Source organism: Pristis pectinata, chromosome 5, assembly GCF_009764475.1.
Source record: "Pristis pectinata isolate sPriPec2 chromosome 5, sPriPec2.1.pri, whole genome shotgun sequence".
Taxonomy (NCBI): Eukaryota; Metazoa; Chordata; class Chondrichthyes; order Rhinopristiformes; family Pristidae; genus Pristis; species Pristis pectinata.
Genome location: NC_067409.1, coordinates 25,327,730 through 25,347,088, shown reverse-complemented (window position 1 = coordinate 25,347,088; position 19,359 = coordinate 25,327,730). Strand labels below are relative to the sequence as shown.

Here is a 19,359-nt window from a genome sequence, read left to right as displayed (position 1 = left end):
GAAAGTGGAGTTGCAGCCAAGATTACAGCACCAAGATCTAATTGAATGGCAGAGATAGTTCAAATGGCACAGTAACTCCTGTTTCTTATGTATATGTTACTTTGGACTCTGATGAGATTATTTTAAAGACTTCTACTGCCTGAGGCAAGAAACAGTAAATTTCCAGTGAGATGTTGTGGAGTGAACTAGATGGTAAAATGAACTCTTTTGGTGGAGGGCAGGAGGAGGCTTCTTCTCTGTACCAACTGTAACAACCTCCCAGCAGCACACTGAAAGAACAAGTTTATGCTATTTTTCACAAGTATTTGTCAAAGCAAATCCTCTCCCTCTTCTTTGTTGTATTTATGTATTACCATTCATTTGACTTTTGATAAAAATGACTTAATCAACAAATGATTTACTTTATGGAAAATGTTAAAAAAAATAGAACAGCCACATTTGTGGAGTCAAAGCTATCGACAGATATTGCCATACCCAAAAGATTGGTGGAAAATTGGATGCTAACTGAAGAAAAACAGCCTGAATTAATGTTTTGGGATTGTGGTAGATTTATTTATTTGACAGTTGATTAAAGAGATTGCAAGATTTTTTTGATGATTATTAATGGCAAAAATTAACCAATTAGTGCATTCTGTCTACAGAAAGCAATCAGCCTGAGAGGTTGTCAGACAGAATTACTGGAAACACTGGATAATATAGAACTGCCGGTAAAGGTGTAATTTGATCAAGTGATTATGATTCTGATTATGTCATAGGCTGGAAGAGCAAAACCCATTCCCACAGAAAGCTTTAAACTCACTACCAACTACTTTATATTCAGCAGAGTACACAAAAAATAAGTTGGATATCTGGCAAGTTTAATGATAGACAGTGGGTATGACCACAGCAGCAAGAACATGTACTTAAAGGTTCACTGGTGAGACCAAGGATGTAGAGACTGAGGCTGGGAATGTCAGCAGCAGACATGAGGAATAACTGAAAAGGAGAGGAGAGAGCAAGATGGGGGAAGAGTCTGAAGGAGCAGGAAAGGAAGAAGTTTAGAAGAAGAGTCTGCACTGTTACTGTGACCATGATTCTACACTCATTCTGTGCCGGCATCTATTCAACTCCAGTAAGACTTTTGAGTCAGTATTGGTATTGGTATTGGTTTATTATTGGCACTTGTACCAAGGTACAGTGAAAAACTTGTCTTGCATACCGATCGTACAGGTCAATTCATTACACAGTGCAGTTACATTGAGCTAGTACAGAGTGCATTGAGGTAGTACAGGTAAAAACAGTAACAGTACAGAGTAAAGTGTCACAGCTACAAAGTAAGTGCAGTGCAATAAGGCGCAAGGTCACAACAAGGTAGATCGTGAAGTCATAGTCCATCTCATTGTATAAGGGAACTGTTCAATAGTCTTATCACAGTGGGATAGAAGCTGTCCTTAAGTCTGATGGTACGTGCCCTCAGGCTCCTGTATCTTCTTCGCGATGGAAGAGGAGAGAAGAGAGAATGACCCGGGTGGGTGGGGTCTTTGATTATGCTGGCTGCTACACCAAGACAACGACAGGTAAAGACAGAGTCCAAGGAGGGGAGGCTGGTGTGCGTGATGCACTGGGCTGTGTCCACAACTCTCTGCAGCTTCTTGTGGTCCTGGGCAGAGCAGTTTCCATACCAAGCCGTGATACATCCAGGTAGGATGCTTTCTATGGTGCATCGTTAAAAGTTGGTGAGAGTCAAAGGGGACAAACCAAATTTCTTTAGCCTCCTGAGGAAGTAGAGGCGCTGGTGAGCTTTCTTGGCCATGACATCTATGTGATTTGACCAGGACAGGTTGTTGGTGATGTTCACTCCCAGGAACTTGAAGCTCTCAACCCTCTCGACCTCAGCACCATTGATGTAGACAGGTGCATGTACACCGCCCCCTTTCCAGAAGTCAATGACCAGCTCTTTTGTTTTGTTGACATTGAGGGAAAGGTTGTTGTCATAACTCCATTCCACTAAGCTCTCTATCTCCTTCCTGTACTCTGACTCATCACTGTTTGAGATACAGCCTACAACGGTGGTATTATCTGCAAACTTGTAGATGGAGTTAGAGCAGAATCTGGCCACACAGACATGAGTGTATAGGGAGTAGAATAGAGGCCTGAAGATGCAGCCTTGTGCGGCACCAGTGTTGAGAATAATCGTGCCGGAGGTATTGCTGCCTACCCTCACTGATTGCGGTCTGTTTGTTAGAAAGTCAAGGATCCAGTTACAGATGGAGGTGTTGAGTCCTAGGTCTCGGAGTTTGGTGACAAGCTTGCTTGGTATTATTGTATTGAAGGCAGAGCTGTAGTCAATAAACAATAGTCTAACGTAGGTGTCTTTACTGTCTAGATGCTCCAGAGCTGAGTGTAGGGCCAGGGAGATGGCATCCGCTGTAGACCTGTTTTGCCGATAAGCGAATTGCAGTGGGTCCAGGTTGTCTGGGAGGCTGGAGTTGATGCGTGCCATGACCAACCTCTCAAAGCACTTCATGATGGTGGATGTCAGAGCCACTGGTCGGTAGTCATTGAGGCATGTTACCTTGCTTTACTTCAGTACTGGGATGATAGTGGTCTTCTTAAAACAAGTGGGAACCTGAGATTGAAGCAGGGAGCCTCACAACATAGTGGAGCCTTGCAGCATCTAAATTACTGTTTTCAATTCATCCTAGCTCAACAAAAATGTAGGCATCTAAACTGGTGGCCAGGGTTTAGAAACAAGTGGTCAGCATGTCTCCAAGGTTGACCGAGCAGCTAAAATATTGATTGGAAAAATAAAGATAGAGTAAGACCTGGCATGGGATAGAAAAAAGGACTTAGATAAGATGGTGATTACCAAGATTTTTATCTTGGGCAGTGAACTCAGGATGATAAGGCTTCAAGATCAGAGAGTAAATAATCTGCTCACAGAAAGATGAAGATATTGACTAGATTCTGAGCAATGGTTAATTATCACCATTAGAAAGGATTTGGAAATTGGGATTGAAGATTCTAACGAAATGTTTAACAAAATCACCATAATTTTTTTTCTGGCTTTGTGAAACTACTGAGAGTTCCCCAGAATAAATTTTACAAGTGATATGCAAGAGAAACATGTGATAAAGTAATCATACAAGGAACAGACTAGATTCCTGAATGCCTTTTCTCACACTGCATCTTCTTCAGCATCATAACATCAATAATCCAGTCTTCTGAAGTATATTAAAAGTTTATTTAAATCTCTCAATAAATGGCCATAATATTTGAATGATGTCATAAATTTAAAAGAAATAAGCTCAAATACATTGGAAATGTGTTCTTGATTTGAACAGTATGTTACACTTCAGGAAACAAAATTTAAAAAATATAAAATTTGCAGATATTTTGAAAATCTGTGAAAATAAAAAAAAACCTGCAAGTACTGGCAATCTTAAACATAAACAGAAGATGTTGGAAGTGTTCAGCAGGTCAGCATAATTCCAAGGTGGAATCATACCTCAGCTGTGGGAAGAGAAACAAAGTTAATGTTTCAGATTGAAGACTCTGAAAGAACTGGGAGCTCCTCGGGTGAGGAATTCCTTTGTGTTCTGTTTGAGATAGGCAGAATAGTTGTGCAGTTATTAGAGCTGCTATCTCACAGATCCAGTGACCTGGGTTCAACCTGATGTCTGGTGCTGACTGTGTGGAACTGGCACATTCTCCCTATGACGTGTGGGTTTCCTCCCAGTGACCCAGTTTGCTCCCCCAACACAAACAAATACAAATTGCCCCTGGTGTGTAGGGAAGCGGTAGAATCGGGGGGGGGGGATGTTAATATGGGGAAGAATAAAATGGGATTAGTGTAAATGGGTGCTTGATGGTTGTGTGGACTTTGTAGGCTGAGGAGCTGTTGCTGTGATGTTTGACTGTATCTCCACTTCTCTACTAACTCTCCTTAAACCATAGGATTGTTCTGGCTGATCTAGTCCATGCTGAAACTTGTTTTATTACTGCAAGTATGAGCATCTATTTTTGCTATATTAATAAAATATTGTATAGAGATTTGTGTTTTAAATTATGTCAGATGAATATTGGCCCAGATTATGCTGTTGTAATAATGTTCAGGCCAACATGGGACTTCATATTAGTTATGCTTTAATGGTATGGCAACTTTAGGCCAAAAAAAAATGATGTGCAGTAAAACAAGCTTATTCAAAAGTTGATGACCAAATTATACTATTCAGCCATTAGCTCTGTCTGGCCTTATGACTGAAGTGCATTGAATAACATAAACCTAAGTATTTTCATTGACTAAACTCTAAGTATGCTGTCTTATCCATTCCTGTAATCTTTTAATCATGTGATATGTGTTAATAATTGATACACGATCTCTCTGGGATTGAAAATTAATTTTACAAGATTGGAGTCTCATTTTGTAATGTTATAATTGTAGTTGGAGATATAAAAAAATAGAAATTTAAAATGTATTTTTGAAGCTTTTCATTTGTCTCTTTTTTGTTAATCAAATTTTAATGCCTCTTTAATTTTATTCCTTATTTGACATTGAATTCACCCTCATCAATTTACAGTTACCCCAGTTTCTCAATCATTCTGTTGTTAATTTCATAATTCTTCAATACGGTTGGTTCGAGATACAAAATTGTATGCCCTAAGGTCCAAGTGCCCTCTAAGTTTTACTGCCCTGTTTTCAGCAATTTTCTGTGCAAAAAATTTAAAACCTAAGTGTACAAATGAGCAAATTATAACCAATAGTAGGTGGCATTAGATACTGTATTACAGCAAATTAAAGACAAGTGTCATCTAACTGATTCAAAAGAATACATTAGGAAAGCTTATCAAAACTTTGTTATACGAACTAGATACAATTTTATGTTATCATAAACTCTACCATTCCCATTCAGTATCCCGAGAAAGACAAATAAGACTGGCTAAATCCTCAGATAAATCTCTTTGAAACTTCTATCTAATTGAATGGCCAATTGAATAAACACTAGAATATCAAGGTAGCTAGTCATCCCTGACATCACACTCCATGGATGATATCCTGATGGTCTCAGTAGTATCGTGGTCCTGTCACAAATATATTTTTATCATGCAATATCTTTAATAACTTCATTCCCATTCTTGATCAAATGAGATCTGTTTCAGGAAAAAGGTTATTGATTTACAAAGCACAGTTCATACTCTCTGCATTTCCCTAGGCACTTCACAGCTAATTACTTGCTTTTGAAGTATAGTCCCTGATATTTTGTAAACCACCATGGCAAATAATCTGCATACACTTGGTTGACTTCTTGATGCTGTTTAATCAGGGATAAATGTTGGTTAATACCTTACAATATCTTTCTTCAAGTACCTTTCTTGAAAAGAGAGGGTTTAAGCTTAGCATCCCATGCAAAAGCTTTAACAAAGTGGTTTATCTTGCATTAAGGTCACAACACTAAACAAGCCATTGAGTTCAACTGCTCCATGCTGGAGCTCACCCCAACATAAACAGTGGTTCTTATCCCCCATGTACATGCTTACACATTTATAAAGGGTCTTAAATCTGTGGACTTCAAGTTCACTGGACTGTGCCCAGAATAAGTTTTGCCTTAAGATGGGGGCATTACAGTGGCACAGCTAGTAGAGACATTGCCTTGTAGGTCCAGAGACCTGGGTTCAATCCTGACCTTGGATGCTGTCTTTATGGAATTTTCATGTTCTCCCAGTGACTGCATTTCCTCTGGGTGCTTTGGTTTCCATCCAGATCCTGAATATGTGAGCTTAGAGGGTTAAATGACCACTGTTAATTGCCCCTGGTATAGATGAGTGGTAGAATCTGGAGGGGGACATTTGCTGAGAATGTGGAAGAATTAAAAAAAGATTGGAAATGGAATTGAAATTGGTATTGGTTTATTATTGTCACATGTACCAAGGTATAGTGAACAACTTGCCTTGCATACCGTTCATACAGATCAATTCATTACACAGTGCATTGAGATAGTACAAGGTAAAACAATACAGAATACAGAGTAAAGTGTCACAGCTACAGAGAAAGTGCAGTGCAGATAGACAATAAGGTGCAAGGTCATAAGAGGTGGACTGTGAGGTCAGGAGTCCATCTTATCGTACTAGGGGACTGTTCAAAAGTCTTATAACAGTGGCATAAAAGCTGGCCTTGAGCCTTGTGGTATGTACTGTCAGGCTTTTATATTTTCTGTCTGATTAATATAGGATTAGTGTAAGTGGGTGGTTGTTGGTCAGAACGGACTCCAGGGATCTTTTCCATGCTGTATCTCTCTTTGATTCTATGCTGCAGGTTTGAAGGTGGGTTAAAATAAAAGTTGTTCAAGATCAGAGTAAACAATATAATAAACACAAGGAATAAAATATATAGCATCAAACAAGATGTTGGAGGAACTCAAGGGGTCAGGCAACATTTGTGGAGGGAAATGCACAGAAAGGCCCTCCACAGATGCTGCCTGACCCACTGAGTTCCTGCAGCATCTTGTTTGTTGCTACAGATCCCAGCATCTGCAGTCTCTCTTGTCTCCATAAAATACAGTTGCTTCGCCAAAAGACAGAAGGGATGTTAGACAATCTTTTTCTTCCAACTGCTGTGGATACTTAGCAAGATCAACATTTTCTGATTTGATTTTAGATTTCAGCATTTACAGTTTAGCTTTAGTAAGAGGCAAACTCTTCAGTAACGGATGATCAGGGATGTGGGTTACATCTGTATGCGTGGAATGGTATTGCTTAAGAAATGAAGTACTTGACTCTAGAGTACACAACATCAACATAAACATCAGCATGGTATAACACCATGGAAAAGAAAGTTCCTAATGTCCAGTCCAATGCTTTACCCAATGCAGCGTCAACTTATTTCAACTAAGATCTTTCCACTATCACTTGTTCAGTGGTCAAATTTTTACCTTGGAGTTAAACAGCCATCAAATCTAATCCCACTCTGGGGACTTCAGAAAACATATTCCCAGCTGGCAATTCATTGCTATAGTAAGGAAATGCTATATTATTAGAAGATCTGAATGTTACGAGAGATATTAAACCACTGTCCCATTGGCCTTGTCAAGTAACCATTTAATAACTCTGTGGCAACAGTTAAACAAGAAACACAGACAGAATTTTATTTTCTCTTTCAGCAAGAGCATCAAAAGAGCTTAGATTAATATTTGTAAGATTTTCATGGTATGTAAATTTCTGCACCATTAGCCTAATAGCAAGTGAGCTGACGGTCCTAAAGCAATTGTATGTGGATTGTTTGGGGGTCGTCCCAAAGGATGTGAATGATATTAGTTCCTTCCTTCTTCAGAATGCATGGAATTGATCAACACTGCAGTCCAGTTAACACAATGCAAACTCTTTTCACGTTATTTGGGGCAAGCCTTGGTCAAATGTTATGGGATCAATTAATAAAGTCAGCTATGCCACTAGTATTTATGTGTAGAGCAAAAAGGTAGTCAGGCGACTGAAACAAGACCACGTTTCCCCTCTCTGCTGTATAGAAAGTCTGATGCACTCACGGGATTCCAAGTGCAAACGCTCATGCATGTGCCCTCAATCATTCAATATTGCCAGAACAAAGTGGTCTTTATGAAGATAAATTGCTTTTAAGATATTGATGAAATTACAGGACAATGCAGAACAACTTCAAGCTTGAAAATAAATAAACCAATAGATCGATGCCACTACATCTAGGGACTTGACTGTTAAAGCAGGAAGTGAGAACCCACACTATATCAGAATTAGAATTGACTCACAGAGATTTGGAATGAAAAATTCTAGTTGTCTGCTTTCTGCACTTCAGTGTTCAATTTGAGGTTAGTCGGGCCCATGGAGGTTGTCCACACAAGAGACACTAATGTCAGGCCAACCAATTATCCTCTTCAGTGTCTCATTAGCAGCAATGGAACAATTTGCTCCTGGCCAACTATGTTCTGTCTGAGCTCAGGAAGTCTCTTTTCAAAGTTGGAAAAGAATAGGAGACTCTGAATGAAAAAAGTCTTCCCGGTGCCAGCAATTCTTTTATTAAATGAAAAATACTGTTAGGAATTTCCATTCTGCTTTTTGAGTGCAAGGTGTCACCCTGTCTGAGAGTATCAATCAATCCAGGTATAATGGAACATAACTAATTAATGAGTGTATCAAAGCAGCATTAGGTTTGGAACTATTCTTTGTAACAAGCAATACTGTGCACTTGGAACTTCAGGAAGTTACTTCTGAAAAATCTTCAGGAAGTTACTTTTGAAAAATCACAGAAATGCAACTATTTCTTCTACAATTTAACATTTGTAATCTGACACTATTTTAATGACTGCTTTGCCTCATTTGTACATTAATGCCACATATGTAAAAACAGAGGAACTTAGCCAATCAACTAATTCCCTATTAATATCACACTATTGTAGTTTTAAAAAGTTGTAATTCTATTTTCTAAGAATGCTTTTCAACATAAATATTTATTGTTGGAATGCTTGTAAAATGCTAAATATGCAATTAAACAGAGTTAGAATAACCAATTTTGCCTTACTAACATGTTATGAAATCCTTGGTGAACTACCCCTTGTAGTCCAGCTTGTTTGCTGCTTTCTTGGCTTGACATCATGGATAGCTGGCTCGAGTGGTGTAACCTTATTTATTTAAACGGAGTCACTAACAAAAGAACACTAGAACACAAGAAAATAGGAGCAGGAATAATCCTCCAGTCCTGCTATTCAATTTGATCATGGTTGATCTATGCTGACTCAACACATCTTCTGTGCCAGTTTCCCAAAGCACTCAATTTCTTATTCTTTCAAATATTTATCTATCATCATCCGAAATATATTTAATTATCCAGCCTCCATCTCCCTCAGGAGCAAAGAATTCCAGAGATTCTTTACCCTCTGAGAGAAGACATTTCTAAGCACCTCAGTTTTAAGTGACCGGCCCCTTAATTTGCAGTTGTGTCTCCTTGTTTGTGACTCTCCCACTGGTAAAAACGTCTCAACATCTACCTGTCAAGCCTCCTTAGGACCTTATATGTTTGGACAAGGTCATTCCTCATTCTTCTAAACTCCAAGGAACACATTCCCAAGCTCTCTAGCCTCTTTTGATAAGACAACACCCTTGTCCCGGAAATTAATCTGGTAAATTTTCTGAGTATACAGATGTGCAGGTAAGTAGCTTACTTAATGTTCTTTATTTTACTTTACCTTAATGTTTTTAATACATTTCTAGAACCTTAACACATTCCAAATCACATTTAATGGCAGGGCCATTATTGGATTGGGTTGGATGAGTTGTATTGGGTGGTTTGATGGGTGAGGTTTTCAGGTGAGGGTCATGGTCTTGGGGGAAGTAGGAGTTAGTATTGTGGTTGGTTGGGGATTCAGAAGGAGAACTGGTAAGTTATTAAAAGATTTCTTCTCACTGACATCTTCCTTAAACCACACAGCAGCAGAACAAGCAATACTATCAAAACTTGATTGGGCCGTGAGTGGGTTGTGAACTGTCAAAAGGCTATCAGGACATCATGAGATGTGGGCTCAGATCATGCACCTAAGGCCTAGGTTCTGTACGTGACCCACTCTGCTCAATGAGACACCTCTCTGTTATAGAGCTTCAGCCTAACGAGTCCTCAGTAACTGTCCAGCCCATCCAGATGAAGGGTCTCCACCCAAAATGGTGACTGTCCTTTTCCCTCCATAGATGCTGCCTGACCCACTGAGTTCCTCCAGTACTTTGTGTGTTGCTCCAGATTTCCAGCATCTGCAGTCTCTTCTGTTCTCAGTATCTGTAACCTGTTAGTGCAGAGGCTAGGGACAATGGTGAACATTGCAAGCAGCAAGTTTAGGTATTACACTGGATCTGGACTATGATCTCAAGGTTCACTCAACAGTCCTGTTTACAACAAACTAATGCAATTGTTTCCATCAACAGTCAAGTATCATATAAAAATTTTGACAACATGCATGTAGTCTGCTTTCTGTCCAGCTGGCAACTTATGACTTCTCATGACTTCGGAATGGGAAATGACCAAAAAGCTTTAGAAGACAATTGTTATGATGCGGAGACTAAGTGAAATATTCTTGTCTCTGTGAATGGCACCTGCTGTCATCTGTAACAAAGCCAAAATCCATTCTTTAATATGGATAAGCTCTGATACAGTTTAAATCATCCTCTGCATGGATTTAATAACAAGCTAAGTGATTCTCTATGGCATCATTTTCCATGAGAAATCATGCAAAGTTCAACATTTGAACTCTAGTGCAGGACTTGCAGGCAGTGAAAATTGTTGCTTCTGATTGTATCGTAGAGATTGCTGGAGGGAAAAAGACCAAAGTACATCTCGTTCACCTTCCACTATCCGGAAGTCGAATGATATGATAATGGAGAGCTTGATGAATCTCAACAATCAATATTCATCAATTAGTCTACAACCGACCTGGAAATGAGATGAGGATAACCCTATTGGTTGAGAGTTTTGAGAACGACTTTTTTAATTCCAAGTGTGCTTAACCATATGTCCTGTCTCAAATTGCTCATGTACTCCATCTTCAAATGTTGCTTTCTGAAAGAAATGAATGTAATTTGCATTTGAATGAATCAATACTAACTGCTTCCATCATCTCCTAAGGGAGACTGTTCCATGCATTGACCACTTGCTTACTGAAATAATACTTCCGCAAATTAGTTTTGAATTAACCTCCCCCCACCACCCACTTCAAGCAGATGTTGAACCTTCTGGTTGTACTGTTCTGTGAAAGATGATGGAGCTTGTCATGATCCATATTATCTAAGCATCCTTGGTCTTAAGAACTACAAATGATTCTTCTGTCACCCTTCTCTTTTTCAACTTGCCTGTATTTGTGCTGAAGATAGCAATATTTTAGAGTTCGCAGCAACAAAACAATCTGCTGGAGGAACTCAGCTGGTTGAGCAGCATCTGTGGGAGGAAAAAAATTGTTGATGTCACAGGGTCCTGATGTAAGGTTTTGACCCAAAACATCGACAATTTCTTTCGTCTCAGAGATGCTGCTCAACCCACTGTTCCTCCAGCAGATTATTTGTTGCTCCAGATTCCAGCATCTGCAGTCTCTTGTGTCTCCATTTTAGAGTTTGCATCCTGATGCCTAATGGTACATAATTCAGATCCTCATTGCAACCTTCTGGACTGAATATCCACCAACTTTAGGTAGATCACTCTTTCTTTCTGTCTGTATTGAAACTGGCCATCTGCTATTTTTGGATCAGCTTATTCTATTCATATAGCATAGTTTACTCTGCATGTCCCACAGCTTTGTCATTTACAGCTGATTACATGGACAAAGAAGCTTAAGGTGCTGGTAATTGCCCCCATTAATCTACTTGGACTTGCTTATCAGCTTTGGCTTGACCATTCCCCACCAACCCCCCAACCCCCCCCCCCCCCCCCAACCCTTCACTGCTATTGGAAGCTAACTTAGTTCTTAATGAAACATTGCAAACCTGAAATGTTCCAAACCTGAAATATTAATTTCAAAGAGGAATAATTTCACTGAGAGGATGGATGGAATCTGGAGTGCACTGCCTAAAAGGGTGGTGGAGGCAGGTACTCTCACAACATTTCATAAGTATTTAGGTGAGCACTTGAAATGCCAAACCACAGAAGGTGAGTGCTGGAAAATGAGATCAATATTGGCTGCTTGATGGTCAGCCTTGACATGGTGGGCCAAAGGGTCTGATTCCTTGCTGTATGATTCTATGAGGTGCTCTAAACCAAACAGAATAAGTTGTGTAAGTAGGAATGAAGTGACACTGGTTCAAACTAGTAAAATTCAAACTCAGGAATGATACCAGGAAGTTCTTCACAATAATAGTGTTCTCCCTGTGAGGCGGGCTCCTGGATTGACCAGAGAAACTAGAAACTGGAATTATTGGTTAATCAAACACTTCAAAATTGGTATTGCAGATTACACACTTCCGCCACCACTGCTAACATCTCCACATAGTACATGCCTTCATCATCCTCATCCTCAATTATCGCGATTTTTTTCTGCCAGCCTCTCATTTCTACCTTCCATAGACACTTAGCTCGTGGGACTGCTGTCCTTCCCATGCCTCCAGTCTGGCAATAACCCGCTCACTCATCAGTCCATCTTTGCTTATGTGCATTAGTTTCTGCACCCATTGAACTTAAAATTCTAATCATCTTTAAGTCCCTCCATCGTTTCACTCCATTCGAACTCTGTCCAAACTGAGTATGCAACACCACTAACTTTCGCTGTGGATTGCAACTCTTTTAATGCTATTATCAGCAGTAAAGTCTTCAACCACCTGGCCAAACCAAAACCTGGTTGCCTCTTAGCCTTTCCTAATGGCTCCCTTCCTGAATCAGCATTAACTTGTCTGTCTATTTGTGTAGCTCTTTCAAACATTCTTTATGTTAAGGTGTTTGTATAAATGCAGTAATCTTTTCCCGAATGTAAGCTATGAGATGGACAAAATTTCCTTCCTTACTGTATTTGGATTGGAATTCATTCCACATGGAAAGCCTAGTGGGAAACATTGGAATCTTCATGTGGGAACAGTTTGCTCTCACAACATGCTGTGCTCCTCCTTTCAATAAACAAGATGCTGGAGGAACTCAGGGGGTCAGGCAGCATCTCTGAAGGGAAATGGACAGTTGATCTTCATCGGGACTGAAAGATAGAGGGGAGATCGCCAGTATAAAAAGGTGAAGGGAAGGGATGAAGCAAGAGCTAGCAAGTGATGTGGATCCAGGTGAAGAGGTGATAGGCAGATGGAGGAGGGGAGAGTGGAAATTGTGACAGAAGCTGGGAGGTGATAGGTGGAGGTACAAAGAGCTGAACTGATGGAATCTGATAGGAGATGAAGGTAGATAATGGCCATCTGACTCTCACCAACTTTTACCAATGCATCATAGAAAGCATCCTATCAGGATGTATCATGGCTTGGTATGGCAACTGCTCTGCCCAAGACCGCAAGAAGCTGCAGAGAGTTGTGGACACAGCCCAGCACATTACGGACACTAGTCTCCCCTCCTTGGACTCTGTCCTTACCTCTCGTTGTCTTGGTGTAGCAGCCAACATAATCAAAGACCCCGCCCACCCGGGACATTCTCCCTTCTCTCCTCTTCCATCGGGTAGAAGATACAGGAGCCTGAGGGCACGTACCACCAGACTTAAGGACAGCTTCTATCCCACAGTGCTAAGACTATTGAACGGTTCCTTTATACAATGAGATGGACTATGACCTCACGATCTACCTCGTTGTGACCTTGCACCTTATTGCACGGCACCTTCTCTGTAGCTGTGACACTTTACTCTGTACTGTTATTGTTTTCACCTGTACTACATCAATGAACTCTGTACTAACTTAATGTAACGGCACTGTGTAATGAATTGACCCGTAAGATCGGTTTGTAAGACAAGTTTTTCACTGTACCTCGGTACAAGTGATAATAATAAACCAATACCGATACCAATCTCCCCTCTATCTTTTAGTCCAGATGAAGGGTCTCGACCTAAAATATTTACTGTCCATTTCCCTCCATAGATGCTGCCCGACCCGCTGAGTTACTCCAGCATTTTGTTTGTTGCTCCAGATTCCAGCATCTGCAGTCTCTTGTGTTCCTGCTTTGTCTGTTACTAAGATCAACAAACAATTTAATGATAGAGAAGAGTCCTATCTTAAGTGACTGCTAGTTTTCTAACACTTCTGCTGTCAGATATCTCAGTGGCAGCAAACTCTCAAACAGCCACCACTTTGCTTGGCAGGCATGACCATTGAGGATAACATTAAAATACACCACTAGTTTGTGGTGCAGAAAAGAACCATTAGTCTGGATTTTGCTGTAGGAATAATAGTGAAGCTGTCAGCATTTGCCATTAGTGCAAGGTAAAACTGACAGCAACTTCTAGCATCTGCACATAGGCAAGTCAATGTAGGAACCTGGGAGTTGCTGTCAGTAATATCCCACTCCTGTTCGAGGTGTGCTAATGCACTCTTTGTTTACAGAGTCTGGAAGAAACTCTTTGTAATGCTGTGAATAGAGGGATATTAGAGTCACAGAGCCATGAATTCACTGAGCACAGAAATAGCCCACTGAGTCTATGTCGACCATTAAGCAACCATTTACATTATACCTGTGCCAATCATTAGCAACAACCAATCTGCTGGAGGAACTCAGCGGGTTGAGCAGCACCTGTGGGAGGAAAGGAATTGTCGATGTTTTGGGTCCACAGCTCCTTTCCCCCCACAGATGCTGCTCAACCCACTGAATTCCTCCAGAAGATTGCTTTTTGCTTCAGTTTCCAATCTTTTGCGTCTCCATGGTGCCAATCATTATTTTGCTTCCTTTACAATGATTTAAACAAAGTTTATATCTCCTGCTTTTTACTTCCTAGCTTGCAGTCCATGTGGCACAGGGAGGATTTTTCATTCATTGATTGTAAGATTTTCCAGTGCACGGATGTTATGGATCAACAAACAAAATGCTGGAGGAACTCAGTGGGTCAGGCAGCATCTGTGCAGTGAGATGAACAGTTGACATTTTGGGTCAACAACCCTCATCTGGACTGAATGTTATGGATCCCCTGGTAAGGCCCTGCACTGGATCAGATGCCCGATGACCAGAAATCTCCACTGATGAGACTCTGGGCATGCATGGAACAATGGCAATATTTCATGATTAGTCAGCACTGTGCTTCTGTTAGTTAAAATGGCAAATCAACAATTGTCATCTGGCAATATCATTTTAATATTCCAGGAAGTATACGTAGCATGCAATTGAATAAATATAAGGCAGGAAAACCACTGTGAAAACCCTTCTGTTTAATGCACAGCATAGAAATATATACATATAGCAGATCTTCCTTTGATAAAATACAAACAAATATGAAAATTACAAAGAAAGAAAGAACACTCAACTTTTTTTCAAAGATAGTTTCAAAAGTTTACATCCAAACTTTCTCAGGAGTCTCCACAATTTCCATTGAAAATTCCTAGTCAATTTTCTTCAAAACTGAGTAGGAAAGCATTTTAATGTGAGAACAGCATTTTCATTATCTTGTTACATTATCGCTCCAAACTCATTGTGAGAACATCATATTAAGATATAGAAGGGCTGTGGTTTTACATTTCCAATGAGTGTTACCTCACTCTAAGCATTTATGTTGCATTCCAATGATTTCCATTCTGCTTCAGAATTATATCACTAATCACGTTGAAGTTGCTATTAGAAATAAAACATAATTGGCCCTTTGATATCTGCAAAATCAATGGAAATTCTTAGAGCCATTTCCTTTCCACTCATAGTGGTATTTCCCATTAACTCAATGTACCTTACTAGCTTTCTACTAAGGACAATCATCTCAAGTAGGGTTTTGCTCAATGGCCAGTTTTACACCACAAAGTCACGTGACAGAAGCCTCTTTCACGATTCTCCTTAAGCTAACTTTCAGATTGTAGAGAATTATAAGATCGAGGTCAAGCACTTTCCCGGAGGGAACCCCTCGATTACATTATGGAGACTGGATAGTCCATCTCCTAATGCATTTCTTTGCTTTCACTCACTGCAAAGTGATGGTTGTGGTGTTAGGATGATGAGGGGCACAGGGGAGGGGAGGTGATGGGAGAGAGAGAGCAATATTGAACTCAGCTCTCTCAACATTCATCAGTCACTTAAGCCATTAGTGGTGGGATGGACATATGAATTTGCTGGTCTTCCATGTTCCATGCAGATGGAGTGAAGTAGAGCACTAATGGGCTCCTATTATGAATCCTACAGAATGCTATTTTAATACTGCCTTAAGTTGCAAATAATAAATAATACCTTTCTCTCCACCCTATGTTTCTTCTAATTTACACCATACATCTCACTCTGATTCTTGCCATTCACCTAATGAGATGAGATAGTAGTACACAGTGGTTTATAATGCTATAAACCTTCCATAAAATACACCAGGAATTTCACTGTTAGATTCCATGGATCTGAATTGTCATTACAGAAATGCTGTCTGTGTATACACAGGACAAACTGACAGTTATTCATCTAAGTCTGCAGTGCTCCATAATTAGTTGTTTCAAAAAAAAGATACTGTTGTACTTTTAAGGTTCATTGTCCAATTTATTATTCACATATTTAACAGGTTTGAATACTGATTTGTGGGATCACAGCAGTTTTGCTGTTTATGAATGATTTATCTAGCAATTGCTTCCATTGCTCATTTATTTTGATTGAATGGCTCAGTGCTACTGTCATACACCATGAACCCTGCCCTTGCTGACTGAGCAGGAAATGCAGAATAAACAGGAATTGCTCAAGGCTGCTGTGGTTTTTGACACAGTCTTAATGGTTAAGACTGGGAATTATAGGACACTGCAGGTCGCGAGTGGATTGTACTTCGAGGTCCCATCATAAGAAACCACAAAAAAGTACTGTAGGAAAATTTTAAATTTAATTGAATCTTTGGAAGGCAGTAGTCATAGATTTGAGTACAAGATACAACACAACAGTATGAATTGTCTAGGCTTTCTGTGTGTCAGGAGTACAAACATTTTGAGTTAAGGCTTTTTCTTCTGTTCATTTTTAAAGCAACACATTACACAAGCAATAATGCCATTAAAAAAGTTTAGGAAAAAAATTCAGAAGAGAAACTCTCACAGCAATACAAAACATGAAACAATACAAGAAACATGTTGATCAACTGTATCATTATAGATTTCATTAATTATTTTTTCAATAACATTTTTTTTCTTTTTTACTTAAACTGATAAACAGAAATAAAATCAAATCTCTCCAACACTGTTCTTATAGCACACTCATCTAAAGGAGAACAAGAAAAGAAAAATCAACCTTGTAGCGCGTATTTCAGTGCAAGCAATTGTTAATCCAGGCCACTGGCCTGGAGCCAATCACAATGTTATCAGCGTACAGGCAGTTGCCCTGTGTAGCATGTTAACAAGTCATAGTCTTTACCCTTGTTATAAAGGATATGACCCCCCTCAGCGTCCAGTGAGGCTTAATGCTAATTGTTTTCAAAATGGGACAGGGTGGGAAAAATCAAAATACTGCATACTCAAAGTATAAAATCTGGACTAATATACAAAAACATAGGTATTTAAAGCCCTTTGGAAACATATTCTGTGAAGCTAAGTCATTATACAAATAGAATGATACAAATTTATAACTCTTTACAGAAAATGATAAATACTTGTAAAATGATCTCACTTGGTCTCAACACCAGCATTTGTTCATTTAAAACTTTAATTTAAAAATTAAAAAGCAGACTGTACATAATTCATTTCTTTTTACACAGCATCCCGTTTGATTGCTTTAACAGTTGCTCCTGAGAAAAGCTTGGCTCAGTCACAGACCAGCATTATCCAGAGCTCTTCTTGTCTGTCCAAAGACAAACAATTACAAAAAAAAAATTCCACAGTTCCAGACGACCTTCCTCAGCCATTTAAGCCCTCCGAGTGCTTCTTTTTCATGCCTCTGAGTAGGAGTTCTGTGAGTTCAGCTTATCCTTTTTCAGTTTCACCCCATCCACAAGTTCAAAATTGTAGCTCTCGAGTGCAGATAGATTTCTGTCAGCCAGTGCACTGTGCCAACAGGCACAGTACAGGACAACCCCACAGATGGCCCCCAGAATGACTCCCAGGGCGCTCATAGCTATGATTGTAATAAGAATAGGGTCGAGGGTCTTCAGCATGTTTCCAGGACCTCCAGAGTTCTCATAGAATGCTTTGTCAGTGGAATCCTCAGGGTCCCCAGCTGCAATAAGTACATCCAAAAGCCTTTTAAAAGCCTGCTCTTCAGGGTTATTTGCTCGCTTCTACATTAGCAATACATAATTAGGACAGTGAAGGACTATGATTGTGTGCATTATGCTCAAATTTGTAGAGAAGAATAAGAATTCAGCAGAAATATTTCCAGTTTCTTGAGAAATGGTGGTGGGGAGGTAAGGGGTCGCATTTCTGCATTGTTAATGGCAAAGTATGGCAGTACTGAGAAATGGAAAACCCGCTGTTCAATAAGATCATGGATAATCTCATCTTGACCTCGGCTATATTTTTCTGCCCATTCCCCAGACTCTTGATTCAAGTTTAAAACAATCCAGTGCCTTCTGGTCTTCCCTTTTATTTAGTCTGCTCCTCTCTCATTTCACTGCAAGTTAATGCTTGTTTCATTTCTAAGTCCGAAAGTACTATATAGTTCCAGAAGTACCACTTGCATGGGGTTCTGGATGGATTTGTCCCACTGAGGCAGGGAAAGGATGGTAGGGTGAAGGAACCGTGGTTGAGAAGAGAGGTGGAACATTTAGTCAAGAGGAAGAAGGAAGTGTACTTAAGGTTTAGGAAGCAAAAATCAGGCAGGGCTCTTGAGGGTTTGTATTTTGTAGTTTGTAATTGGTAGACAGGAAGGAGCTTAAGAAGGGACTTGGGAGAGCTAGAAGGGGGTATGAGAAGGCCTTGGCAAGTAGGGTTAAGGAAAACCTGAAGGTGTTCTACACGTACGTGAGAACAAGAGGATGACGAGAGCAAGGGTAGGATTGCTTAGGAATAAAGGGGGAAACGTGCCTGGAGGCAGAGGAAGAAAGGGAGGTCCTTAATGAATACTTTGCTTCAGTGTTCACCAGGGAGAGAGACTTGGACGAATGTGAGGTCAGCATAGGACAGACTAATGTGCTGGAGCATGTTGAGGTTTAGAAAGAGTTAGTGTTGGAGCTTCTGAAAAACATTAGGACAGATGAGTCCCCGGGGCTGGATGGGATATACCCCAGGCTACTATGGGAAGTGAGAGAAGAGAATGCTGGGGTGTTGACGATGATCTTTGCATCTTCCCTGGCCACAGGGGTGGTACCAGAGGATTGGAAGATGGCTAATGTTGTTCCATTTTTCAAGAAAGGTAACAGGGATAATCCTGGGGATTATAGACGAGGGGGTCTTACGTCAGTGGTGGGTAAACTATTGGAGAAAATTCTTAGGGACAGGATTTATGAGCATTTGGAGAAGCATAGTCTTATTATGGATAGTCAACATGGCTTTATGAGGGGCAAGTCTTGCCTCATGAGCCTAACTGAGTTTTATGAGGAGGTGACAAAACAAATTGATGAAGATAGAGCGGTGGATGTGGTGTACATGGATTTTAGTAAGATGTTTGACAAGGTTCCCCATGGTAGGCTCATCCAGAAAGTTATGAGGTATGGGATCCATGAAGACTAGGCTGCGTGGATTTGGAATTGACGTGCCCACAGAAGGCAGGGGCTGGTAGCAGACAGAGAACATTCTGCCTGGAGGTCGGTGACTGGTGATGTTAAACAGGGATCTGTTCTGGGACCCCTGCTCTTTGTGAGTTTCATAAATGACTTGGATGAG

General features: G+C 40.1%; 1 protein-coding gene across 5 annotated transcripts in view; it reads right to left on the bottom strand.

Annotated features, from left to right (window-relative positions):
• Nucleotides 1-14,802: 14,802 nt before the first annotated feature.
• nrp1a (neuropilin 1a) overlaps nt 14,803-19,359 on the bottom strand; it is a 163,493-nt gene continuing 158,936 nt past the window's right edge. For all 5 annotated transcript variants that reach the window (XM_052015684.1, XM_052015686.1, XM_052015683.1 and 2 more), the window contains one exon: nt 14,803-17,755. In XM_052015684.1, coding sequence (XP_051871644.1) covers nt 17,469-17,755 — 287 coding nt within the window. In that variant the 3' untranslated portion in view covers nt 14,803-17,468. The remainder of the gene's footprint in view (nt 17,756-19,359) is intronic.